At 35.1% G+C, this 13,952-nt stretch overlaps 1 protein-coding gene across 1 annotated transcript; it reads right to left on the bottom strand.

Annotated features, from left to right (window-relative positions):
• Nucleotides 1–2,389: 2,389 nt before the first annotated feature.
• On the bottom strand, nucleotides 2,390–3,283 carry LOC110876706. Its single transcript, XM_022124868.1, has one exon. It carries the CDS (start codon nucleotides 3,281–3,283, stop codon nucleotides 2,390–2,392), a length of 894 nt encoding a protein of 297 aa, XP_021980560.1.
• Nucleotides 3,284–13,952: the final 10,669 nt, after the last annotated feature.

The following is a 13,952-nucleotide window of genomic DNA, read 5'->3' as shown; positions in this document are numbered from 1 at the left end:
TCATAGACCAAGTATTATATATACTAAGTAGGTTATAACCCCGTGTATTACACGGGTCGAATAAATGAATTTTATATTCTAAATAATAAAACAATATATCTTTAAAAACTTCTTTTTTTTTTTTGCACGGGTTGAATAAATATAATTTTATATATTAAATAATAAAAAGTTATATCTATAAGAACCATATTATACGGGTTGAATAAATATAATTTTATATACCAAATAAATTAAAATAATACATCTTTAAGAAACCTCATTTATTATATGGGTTGAATAACTGTAATTTTATATGCCAAATAATAAAAAAGTTACATCTTTAAAAATATGTGTATTACACGGTTGGAATAAATGTAATTTCCTATACTAAATAATTAAAAATATATATCCTTAATAAAACCCCGTGTATTGTACGAATTGAATAAATCTAATTTTATATATCAAATAATAAAAAGTTATATTTTAAAAAACCTCCTCTATTACACGGATTGAATAAATGTAATTTTGTATAGTAAATAATAAAAAGGTATATTTATAAAAAAACCATGTGTATTACACGGGTTTAATAAATCTAATTTTATATACCAATAATAAAAAGTCATATCTTTCAATATACTAATGGATAACACTCGATACGCGATGGATATGGTGATTGTGAAGATGGTTCTTGAAAAGAAGATATGTTATTCAAGAAGCAAATCAACATCTATTTGAATGATAAAATGTTGGTATCAATTCTGACAAATTGATTTATAAATTATGTAATAAAATTGATATATTATTTTTTTAGTAACGAAAATAAAAATATTTCATATATTAATACAAAGTTTGGTTTTCATAATAAATAATTTGTTTTATTTAAAAATATCTTAAATTAACAATTTTAATTTTAGAATAATATTTTATTAGAAAAATAGAAGAATGGTATTCAAAATTTAAAGTAGGATGAAATTTAATATTAGCTCATTATTCATTTATTTATTTAATTAATATAAGATAAATTTGGAAGTGAGGCGAGAAAATCATAAACTAAATGCTTACAATGAATAATAGGTGTCACACATTAATGTTTTATTATATAGTATAGTATAAATATATATCTATATTGATATAAATAGATTATTATATTGTAGTAAAATTTGTTAACGAAGTCTCAATAAATGTAACCCTTTATTTAAAACTTGTAAATGTAACGAAGTCTCGATAAATTTAACCATTTATTTAAAACTTGTAAATGTACAAATGATAAATAATATTAGTTAATTTTATTTTAAGTTTCGTAAAATCTATTTGATACCAAACTAAACGAAACGTTCAAATATATAGTTAATATCAAGAGTAAATTACGATTTTGGCCCCTGTGGTGATGTAACTTTACCTTTTTAGCAAAATACGAATCTTTTAACATCTGAGCCCATAACGTCTTTTTTTTCTAACCCTTTTGGCCCCTGCCGAAATGGTTAGAAAAAAAGACGTTGGGGTCCAAAATTGGTTAGAAAAAAAGACGTTGAGAGATCAGATGTTAAAAAAATTCTCGAAAGGGTTAGAAAAAAAGACGTTGGGGTCCATAAGGGGTTAGAAAAAAAGACGTTGAGGGATCAGATGTTAAAAAAATTCCTTTTTGGGCTAAAAGGGTAAAAGTGATATAACTACAGGGGCCAAAATCGTAATTTACTCTAATATCAAGTTAGATAACTAAGTTTGAATTTGAATTAAATAGATAAATATAAAAGTAATAATTAAACTAAATAATATTTGGTATGAGGATTATCTATAATTAATTAGAAGAGATTAAACTAAAATTATAATTATCTATAAGAATGGCCTAATATGATGACAAGTGTCCTCAAAGTGGTTTCTTTTATTATATAGTATTGATTATAAATATCTCATCCTTATCACGAACGAGTATTCTTTCTTGTTCTCTTTTCGAACCTGACGAGTATGATGATGCAACATGTTTTATTTTTATTCTTTTATTTTAGCACGTTTGGTGACATCAACAATTCTAGATACTTATTTTCTTTGATAATCCATCTCAACTTATTCATTGATATTTGGATATAATAATAGTAATTAGTAGAAGCAAAAGGTAGTCATAATACTTGTAACAACAAAATAACAATATCAATAATTAATAAATTTTGAGTAGAATTTCATATGAACATTCGTTTTATGATTACAAGATGTTTAACACATCTGTGAATTAACAAACGGTTCTCTTTACAATAACCAAAACAACAAACAAATTTACTAATTAATACTCCTTGTATAACAAGAAACCCTATATATAAAATCCCTTTCTCAATTATTATGAGATTTCCTGAAACTATTTGATCAAACGCCAATACGTTGCTTGTATGGCAAGAAACCCAATACAAACCATTTCTCAATTACTATGAGAATTCCCAAATCCGTTTGAAAGTGCATGAACAGTTGGATTAAACGCCAATCTACCAAGAATCCCTTGCTTGTACGGCAAGAAAGTCTGCTTCTTCATATCATTCGAAACCGCCCGGTTCACCGTGTAATGCAACTCGTGAGCCGACACCCGCGGCCCTCTTCTCCTCGACGACCCGGACCCTGACCCGGACCTATCTCGTAACGTAGAGTTTCTAAAATCTTCATGTTTCCAAAAAATAGATGAGTATTTCTTCAAAGGGTCTTTATCCATAGCTCTACCATCTGAAGCACTTCTAAACAAGAAAAGATCCTTAAAGCTCCACTTTTTCGACCCGAAAACCGAAAGAGTTGTAATAGCTGAAGACATAGTTGTTGTCGTCGTTGTCGTCGTCGTCGTTGTTGTTGGTTGTTCCACGCCTCTAAACGGAGGAAGTGATCTTGTTCTTCTACTTCTTGATGAAGATAAACCAGAACTGCTTCTCTCTCTACCTCTTTCTCTCTCTTGTATCTTGTCGTCCACAACCACTGCTTGTTGATCAAGTTCCACCGGTTTGATCACACCATGGTGGAACATATCTTCAGCTGTGACAGAAGAGTCCCGACCACTAACATCAAAGGCGAAATCTGCATCGAATAAGTTACCGGTTGATTTAGGGACACCGGGTTTTTCCTCCCAGGCGAAGGGGACGGTGGCTTGAGAATAGGTCTGTGGTTCCGATAAAAGAAGTTGATCAAAGTCAGGGATTCTTGTGGGGCTGTTGGGTGCACTGAAGTAGTCTCCCTGCATGAATCTTGGAGTGGAGGGTGCGTTGTTAGCGTATGTTGCGTGCGAATTGAAGTCGAAATGATCAGTAGGATTCATGGGTATAGCAACCTCCATGTTGGTCTGAGTTCAGAACACTTGAAATAAGTGGACGATTTGGTTGTTTATAAATGAAGAGGGGTAGGTGTAGGGTAGGGTAGGGTGTGTGCAATATATAATTTTTTTCAACAGGTGCGATATATTACTGCCAAAATTACTAAAATAGACATTAGACAAGACCCAAAGCTTTTCAATATAAACATGAAAATTTAGTTTTTGTTTACAAAGTACATCAGCTCTGAAACAAATAAGATTTATCCTACACTTTTAACAAAACAACTGAGATAACTAGGATTTAACTTGCACTTTTTGTGAGAAGATTTACGGGTTGGTAGCCTCTTAATGACCATTCAAATACCATCTTTTAATGGTTTAAAACTTTTGAATGAATAAGAGGTAACCTCAAGTCTGAATGGTTAAGAGGTAACCTTTGAATGGTAAATCATCACATGTCACATTCTTCTACCTTCTCATTGGTAAAATTCTTAATGGTTCCATTAAGAGGTAGTCTCTTAATGACCATTCAGAGGCTACCAAACAGCCCCTTAGATGGTTGAACAAGTGAGATGGCTACGCATAGTGGCGGAGCTATAAACTTTTTCTGTAGTGCCATTTTTTTCTGATACCTGGGTTTACAATAACCTATTATTAAAATTTACAAGTCGGGTTATGTCAAATCGTATGATAAAAGTTAATATCACAACAGTAGTACAATTCATTGAAAATAAGCTATAATAAAATTACGAAGTCATTTGAAATAAATAAAATTTAATATGAGCGTTTAATGATTTAAAGTCCCTACTAAACCTAAGTAATTGGGTTTAATTTTAATCTATAACTTTTTTTATATTATACGATTAGATAACTTTTTTCTTTATTAAAATAACAAGAAAAATTGACGCGTTGCGACGAGCCTGTTAAACGGGAAAATAGATGAAAAAAACGTTGAACCCCACACGTACATTGTGGCATGTTAACTCACAAAATTCAAAAGAAAACGTAAAACGAAAAACTTGCGAAAGACAAAAAGTATGGTGACCAAAGTTGAAAATAAAAAAAAGTGTTGGGGTTAAATTGCAAAAAAATAAAAACTTTGGGTCAAAAGTAAAAAAAAAATCAAAGGGGTTGAAATAAAAAAGATGAAAACCTTTGGGTTTGAAGTGAAATATCAAATTTATTTTTTGAAAAATTCCCTATGCATGAATTACAACACTATGAAGCATTAAGTGTTACTAACTTATAGTATGGTAATACATACATGGTTTTCTTATGCCAACGGGGTCAATATATATATATATATATATATATATATATAGGGTCAGGATTTAGGAAAAACGGTGAAAAGTGTGAAAACAGTGAGAACGCTTATGGATCGTCCGATCAAAATAATCTATAGACTAGATTGGCACGGTGACGTTTTCGTAAATAACATCAATTTTATTAAGTGGACGTGCTTCATTAAGGGTAAAAAGGTCTTTTTACTGCTCAAATTCAAAACGCCAACTAAAATGAGAACACGCCATTCAAAACAAATAAAACGCCATTAATACAAAACGCCAAAGATTACTGATAAAATACATTGGAGTTTACAGGTAGAAGAAACAAATAGTAATTGAAATTCAATTATTAACATTTATTAGAAGAAATTCCCTACTAAATTACACGCCAAAAACATCATTATATAATCGACGTTAAACATCGCTTCCATAATCACTTCAATCTATCATTCTAAAAAACATCTTTTACCAAAACGCCAAATTTAACCAAACGCCAAAAATCGCAACCATCGTTTCATGCAGATAAACCCTGAGAATCAGAAGATTCTTCATACGTTTTGACAACAGAAGAAGGGTGTATGTTAAGACAATCAAAGCAATTTTGAAGATGAAAGAAGAGCTACAGAGGGGTATCCTATCGCTTGGCATCCCTCTGGATAACGAATGTGATGAAACGCAAAAACTTATGAGAAGATTAACAAGAAAATTTGGACCAAGCAAAGCAGATGGAAAAATGGACCCAGTCATAACATCATGGCGTTTTGATGAAGAAACAGACATGGTGACTGTTATATGTGACAACGGAGAGCAGGAATGCTACATGCTTGAAGACATCATGACCAAGTAGGGGGTTGGGTTCATGGAGGGGTTACACAATGCCACATGTTTAAACACAGACATGGACATAAAAATGACATTGATGCAGGACATGTTCAAATGGATGCTTCAAAATCTTCAAGAACAAGAAGCCAATGAAAGTGAAATTGATGACCTGAATGAAAGACTAGAAGAAGACTCCGAAGAAGAAGACGAAGTAAGTGATGGATACTTCTCAGACAAAGTACCTTCTGACGAGGAGTTTTAATTTTTTTGTTTTCTTTTGTGTAATTTTTTTTTCAGATAACAAAATACTATATTTTTCCCCTTAATTTCAAAACACCAAAAAATATCACAAAAGATAATTGCATACAAAACGCCAAAAATAATAAAAAATATTTTCCGGTGTAATTTTTTATCTGTTAGTGTATTTTGTCATCTTGGTCTACAAAACGCCATTAAATATAAAAACGCCAAACTTGGAAGATGGGGCGTCTATTACCCTAAATTGATAAAGCTGAACAAAACAGTAAATACACACAGTAACTGAAAGGACGATTACTTTATTACTAGCTTTTGTTATTAGGGGGTGGGGGTGGTCATTACTCATCACTCACTCATCACTCACAACACCCAATCAAGTTCCGCCATGTCATCAACTATTTTTCCATCACTCACAATCTTTTTTAGTGGCAATGGTCATCACTCACCACCACACCCAACAATTTTCCCCCAACCAACAACTACCCTCACAACATAAAACCATCACGGCGTGAAAAAATCACGGAATTTGAATTTGTGCATGCTATCACGCGTGGAAAAGGTTGGTGGCGGTGGATTGTTGCATGGCATCACTCGTGAAGGTGTTCCATCATGGAACCACCCCCACTTCCCTTATAAAATCCTGCCTAAACTACGTGCCAAAAACATCCTATAAGATAGACGTCTCTGCACAATCAATTGATCACACCCAAAAACAACGCCATGTTTCATAGAAACCACACACTTTAAAACGCCAAAAAAATAGTTAAAAAGACCACAAATGGCAAACCTCGTTTCTTCTATATTCAGTATTGTTCTGCATGAAGTTTCACTGAATGGATTCTTTTCTGAGGTGGGTATCTCTATAAGCTTTTGCTGAATGAGATGGACAAATATTCAAGAAAAAGGGACTGATGACAGTGATATGTCATTATGTGAGCTTTGTTCTTAATGGATATATTGATGGTATGAAGGGATAGATACCATTGTAAATGCTATTTTGGACTCTATGATCATAATAGCATCCAAACAGGAGTTGATCTTCAATGACATGTCACCAAACAACAATAGATCACACCAAAATACAGGATGTCACTAATCAGCTTCGTCGAAAGACGGGCGTTATGTAGGAAAATTGGCATCTATCTAAGGTATTCAAAGGCTCAAGGCACATAAAATTCAAGAAGAAGAGGCTGATGACAGTGAAGATTTGGATGAGAAATTAGATTAGCATTTTTTTTTCATTTTCTATCTTTTTAGGGGATCATTTTTTGTTGTTTGTTATCTAATTCTCTACTAATAAAATACATTCTATCTGTTTAAAAAAATGTTTGTAAAACGCTAAAAACTACAAACACCAAACGCCTAATAGTATGAAAACTGTGAAAACGGATGGTGGCAAAGCACGTTGTTACTATATAAAACGCCAAAAAAATTCCAAAACAATATATTATTAAAAACACCAAAAATTGACTAAACACCATTAAAACAATGTATAAAACAACGTGCCATCTTTATCTAAACGCGATTAAAAACAAAACGCCAAACCCTAAAAAGATGAGCAGTGTTGCAGCCTTAACAAATGAAGCTGAACGAAACAGTAACTACAAACAGTAACTGAAACGACGGAAAACTTTATTACTAACATTTATTATATTAAAAGCCACGCCATCGTAATTGAATTCATTTATCTTTCCAAAATACCATAATTACCTGTAACATTATAGGCCTGCATCCTACATGGCACAACAATTGGTACAAAAAAATACACATAAAAAAATTACTGATGTTTTTTACCGCCAAAAACATATATATAACTGGCGCAAAAAAGCTCATTATATAAGTACAACAGCTAAACAAAAGCTTCACACTCCACACATTCACTAAAAACGCCACACATTGTATAAAACGCCATACATTTCAAAAAAAATTGGCGCAGGTTATTGCATGGAGGTTTGAGAGGTCAGAGGGACGTTTCGTCCTAAAGTTCTCTAACAGGAGAAGGGTGAAAGTCAAAACAATCAAGGCCATACTTATTATAGATGAATCCGTTCAGAGGAATATTCTAGCCCTTGGGGTTCCAGTAGCCTACGATTGTGAGAGGAATCAAACGGTAATAAGAAGATTAAAGAGAAAATTTCCAGAAGATGATGATGATCATGATGATGTTGACGATACTGATCCACCAAAAGTTACCAGTTGGATTTTGGATGAACTATCAAGAACAGTGAACGTGAGCTATCAGCACAGGGGGATTATTCATTGACAATGGAAGAAATCTTGAACATAGATAGACTACATCTTCTTGAACAACTCTGTGATTTAGCACCTTCGAATGATGCTAGATCCAGCGTTGTGAATGTAACAACCCGACTTTCCGGGTTCTTACTTAGATCTGTCATTTATTGCTTAATTGACTTGTACTCCCGAGATTTTGATTATCGCCATGGGTTGACTATTTTAAACTATGTTTTATAACGCATTCACAACGCTTATTCAAAAACGCAGTTATCGCATTTAACGCAGTTTACAATGCGTACTATTTAAACGCAATTTATCGCATATTACATCGCATGTTTATATTAAACGCTACCACAACGCTATCGCAACGCAACTCGAAACGTAGATTTACTTTTATGCAATTATGTGTTATGTGTGTTTAATGTGTGAATACTTGTTTAATGTTATGTGGTTATCTCATTGCAACGCTTACTCGCAACTCGCTCAAACGCAACGCAACGCTTAACACACGGAACAAAAGTTGGAAAACCAACTCGCACAAATCGACTGGTCGGATGACCATCCGATTGGATGGCCATCCGACCGGACGCCCATCCGACCCATTCCTCTACCGCCTTATCTCCTCTCTCACCCTATAAATACCCGTACATTCCACGGTTCACTGATGTGACAGCTCTATCCGACCCAACTCGCTCCCAAGTCATTCTCAAGCATTTGTCTCTCGATTCAAGGCTATTCCGTAAGTATTTCTCCCAAAATCTTTTACTTCCATCATCACTACAGACTTCCCCATCATCTTCTCCATCAAAATCACTGATTTTCTCCATGAAATCACCTGATTTGGACCCCTTGAAGGTGACATCACTTCAGTTGCTTATGCAACCGGTTGTGTGACGTCATCTCATCAAGAATGGTTCAGATCTAAAAGATTTCCACACTATACAACACAAATCTCAACAAGATTCAACGTTTTTCCAACTATTTTCAAACTTTTCTTCAATATTCTACACAAAACCGATGTAATCTAGACTCATTCAGGCTCTCCACTCACTTTTTAGTGAGAACCGGTCTGAAAATGGATTTCCACCGGAGAGATGACCGATTCACGGGTTAAACATGAAGTTCCATCAAGAACGGTTATTCTGATCGAATGGGGTTATTCCCATCCGATCGAATGAGTCGGACTTGGTGTGGATTTCCGTGTTTAACACATCATCACTCCGTTTCCGTTAAACTCCAAACTAATTAACCTAGAAAATTTTACAAAAGAATCTAAAGCAACAGGTTGCCTACTCGAGTGGCCATCCGATCGGATGGCCATCCGATTGGATGACCATCCGACCGGATGAATTGATTAAATGCTATAACGAAAACTTCAAAAGTTTCCAAACACTTACAAACACCCACACTCATTCGAATGGCTATCCGTTCGAATGGTCATCCGTCTGGATGACCATCCGTTCGACTCATCATTCGACACTTATCTCCTCCGACGCACTGTTTACACTCTGTTCAACGCTTATGCTACTGTTCTATACTCAGGCTAACTCAGCGCTCCCTTCAATCCAATATAGTAGGTGTTTAGCAACGACGGACTACTATGAGTACACTCGAACCCATTTTTCTTTTAACGCACTTTGGGTGTTACATACGTTCTATATCAAATCACATCAAGCACACAACGCAAACACTTTTAATGTTAACCGCTTTCGCATGTTATACGTGACTCGATGAATGCTTTTATGTTATGTTTACACAGTGATTGTTTGCCCGACACCTTAGCAACGATAGTACTATAGTTTGGACTCAGCACTTGTCATGGACAGGGGTTGTTAAGGGCCTTACTTCACATGGTCACAGTGGTGATAATGTGTTGCGCGTTCTACAACTCGTAGTCATGTCGGTTGCATACGTTATTGTCGATAGCTTACTTGATTCACATTTCTACGTGTTACATGCTGGTTATGCGTAAACGCTTTCGCTATACTATATGCTCTATGCAAACCTGTGTACTCACCTTTACACTTTGTGCATTGACTTTATTTAAACGTATGTGACAGGTTGATAGGATGCTATGTTTGCTGTGACGAACCAAGTAGGAAGTCTAGAAACTCACCAAATAAGAAATCTGAGTTGTCGGAACAATTTATTTGTTTTTGAGACTATTATCTGTAATGACTGTTTATGCTTTATATGTTAGTGGTATGGGACATTAACGTTAAATATATTGTCACTTAATAGTTGTTATGGATTCTCTTGAACAATTTGTTTCGCTCAGTGCCACGCCCCGATATTTCCGCCATCGGTTGGGGTGTGACAGTGAATACATTCAAGTATAGGATGCAACAAAGAAGAGACGAGATTATGACGTTATATGCCAATGAACAAGATAATGATGATGATGATGAGTCTGAGGGGAGTGATAAACAAAGCGATGGTTACATCTCTGATGTAATACCATTTACAGAAGACTATTAGTTTTTGTTTGATTTCATCTTAGCTGCACTCTTTTAAATTATTAATGAATTTAAAAACGTCATAAACGCTAAGAAATTTACCTTGATAACATATACGAATTGTTGAAATCTACAAAAACGCCTAATGAATTTGGGAAACGTCATGGAGGAAAAGAAGTTATAATTACTAAATGATTTTATTGAAATTGGGGATGCCATAAACTCCAAAATATTTACTATGCATGTGATCTAAAAAAACAATAAAAAACGCCATGTATTTGTTGAATCTAACTAAACGCCAAAAAATGAAGCGGTGTTATGAGATGAATAGAAAAAAAGAATATAAAAGGATAAAAAAGCCCTTCCGCCCTTCACTATATCGCTTGACACGTGTTCGGTCAGGATCCGTTCTCACCGTTCTCAAACTTTAGGACGTTTTCTCCTGATCCCGTACCTATATATATATATATTAAAAATCCTGATCCCGTACCTATATATATATATATATATATATATTAAAAATCCAATGATGTCAATTGTAAAAATATAAGGCTGGTGGGTATGGGGTCCGTCCCCATCCCCGTCGAGGACCGGCGACGCCCAAACACCATCCCGCCCCTCGTCCCCGTCCCCTCCGTCCGGCTCTGGACGTTTGCGACGTTCCAAAAAGTGTGCCCCTCCCTCTCAATTCTGACCGTTAAATAAAAAAAATTAATTTACCATTTTAAAATTCAAAACCAACGGTCATAAACCCCAAATATATAAATTTCCAACCTTTTTTCACCTCCATTCACCATTTTAATCCTTTTTTCTCATCTCTCTCCCTTTATTTTTTATAAAACATCTTCAACAACCCGAACGTCCCCAACAACCCGAACAATCCCAACAACCCGACCCAACCGAATGTTTTCTCGGTTCCGGGATATTATCTAACGATCGAACCGAACCAATTCTCTCAATATTCGTCAAACGCCTTTGTCGCATTCCAACACTCACCGAACCAATTCTCTCAATTCTCTCAAAATCAAGCCCTTCAACAAATGATGATGCGGGGTGCTTTTAATCTCCAACCGAACCCGACGCCACCCGTTCAACCCCAACTGATCCCGGCGCAACCCGTTCAACAATCCGAACCCGATGACGATGTGGAAGTTGTTCACGAAACCCAACCGCAAAAAGAAAAAGGCAAACGAAAAAAGGCAAGCAAGTGGTGGGTGAGCAACCGTCCAAACCAAAGGCGAAACCGTGGACGCCAATCGAAGAAGAAGCCTTAGCTAAGGCTTACATAGGCACGTCTACACACCCGACAAAAGGTTGGTAAAACTAATTTTTTTAAGTTTATATTTTTTAGAATTAGTTTTTTTTTATTTTTTGTAACATATTTTATAGGTAATAATCAAACGGGTGACGGGTTTTGGAAGTTGGTTTTGGCGAAGTTCCTTGAGCTAATGGACCAAGGCCCGTATCGAGATATCGACTCGGTGTCATCAAAGTGGCGAAAAATGAACAGGTTCGTCAATAAGTTTTGCGATGAATAAAATAAAATATATTCAAGTGGGCGTCGTAGCGGCATGAGCGACGAAGATGTGTTTAAAAAGGAATTGGAGGTGTACAAAGCGAACAATGGTAATACCAACTTCGCACACGTTCGCGCGTGGGAAGTTTTGCGAACGCACAAAAAAATGGGCGCTGATTCCCAACGAGGTGGAGATGGCGAAGCGGCAAAGGACACCGGAATCGGGTAGTTTTAGCGCCGGTGGATCGGACGCGAGGTGTCACATAAACTTAAACGATGACGCCGAGTTCGACGAAGAACAATACGCCGTACATGAAGCTGAGCGTCCACCAGGGCCGGGACAAATCAAAGAAGGAGCGGGCGAAGGGGAAAGAAAAGGAAAAGGTGGACCCGAAGATGGACGAGTTTATGGAACAATTTAAAACGTACACGGACGTCTCGGCCCAAAAGGTGAAGGCGAAAGAGCGGGCCATCGAAGAAAACACTCATGTGGCGGAAGAAAAGTTACGCGAAAAGGTCCGATTGTCCAATGAAAAAATCTGATTGTCTGATGAAAAGGTTCGGCTCAAGTAATGGGAAATAATAACGATGGATGTCGATGATTATCCCGAGCCGAAATGTTCGATGTTGAAAAAACTACAAACCGACATTATGAAGAAGCATCAAATTATTTAAGTCTATGTTTTTTTTAAGTTTATGTTTTTTTTATTAACTTTATGTTTTTTTAAGTCTATCTTTTTTTATTTTTTAAGTTTATGTTTTCTTTTTTAAGTTTATGTAATGTGTTTTTAATATTAATGAAAATATTTAGTTAATTTATTTGTTAAATGTAAAAAAAAGTAGAAGATTAAAAAATAAAAAATGTAAAGTGGTGGGGTAGGATCATCTAGGACCATCCTCCCATGCCTTTTAGTTTTGTTGGATGGACCATCTTTGGCAGACTATGATGTGCCGCCTACGTGACGGATCATCCTCCAAGGGAGGATGAACACCACACCCAGTGGCGAAGCTTGAGATTTCCAACCGAGGGGTCGAAAACGTATATACCAAAAAATTTCTATAAAACGGGGGGTCGAAAACGTATATACCCAAAAATTTCTATACGAAAACTACATACTCTCCACTACTGAGCGAAAAGTTCGGGGGGTCGGCCGCCCCCTCCCGCCCCCACTATCCTTCGCCCATGACCACACCCTCTAGCCTAATAGTGTACCTTGAAAATTTTCTATTAAAGGTTACATAGGACACCCGAAATTGTTTACGAGTCGGTTGAGACGGACGACTAAGACGGCTCGTCCTCCGCTTTTGGATGCAGGCTAGTATGTCTAAAATGGTAATTTTCGATATAATTGACTCGCACTATGTTTGACAATTAAGTCTAACTTGCCGCCTGTGAGTTTTGATCTTCTGGAACAACGTTTGGCATGTATCGTATGAATGAATGTCGTGTTAGTCGTTGATAACTGCAAAAATGGAAGAATTTTCATTTTCTAAATTTCAATATTAAGGAATGGCATCATCAACAATTAAATATATTTTTTGTGAATCAAATTACAATTATTGTATAATAATAAATGGATGGTGGAATGTTAAAAAATAATAAAAAAGACAGCTGGATTACATGTTTATCATAAAAGATATATCGTAGTTGCAACACCGAAGTTAAAAATAAATTGCAAAACATATACAATAGTTTTATGTATTATTTTATACTAGGTTAGAACCCCGTGTATTACACGGGTTTAATAAATGTATTTTTATATATTAAATAACTAGGTTATAACCCCGTGTATTACACGGGTTGAATAAATAAATTTTATATACTAAATAATAAAATAATATATCTTTAACAACCTCATTTATTGCACGGGTTGAATAAATATAATTTTATATATCAAATTATAAAAAGTTATATCTATAAGAACCATATTGTACGGGTTGAATAAATGTAGTTCTATATACCAAATAAAAAAGTTATATCTTTAAAAGCACGTGTATTACACGGGTTGAATAAATGTAATATTGTTTACCAAATAATAAAAAATTACATCTTTATAAATACGCGCATTACACGGTTTGAATAAGTGTAATTTTCTGTACTAAATAATAAAAAAATATAC

This window comes from Helianthus annuus, chromosome 9 (genome assembly GCF_002127325.2).
Source record: "Helianthus annuus cultivar XRQ/B chromosome 9, HanXRQr2.0-SUNRISE, whole genome shotgun sequence".
Classification (NCBI taxonomy): domain Eukaryota; kingdom Viridiplantae; phylum Streptophyta; class Magnoliopsida; order Asterales; family Asteraceae; genus Helianthus; species Helianthus annuus.
Note: the sequence above shows the minus strand (reverse complement) of the source record. Positions and strands in the feature narration are given on the sequence as shown.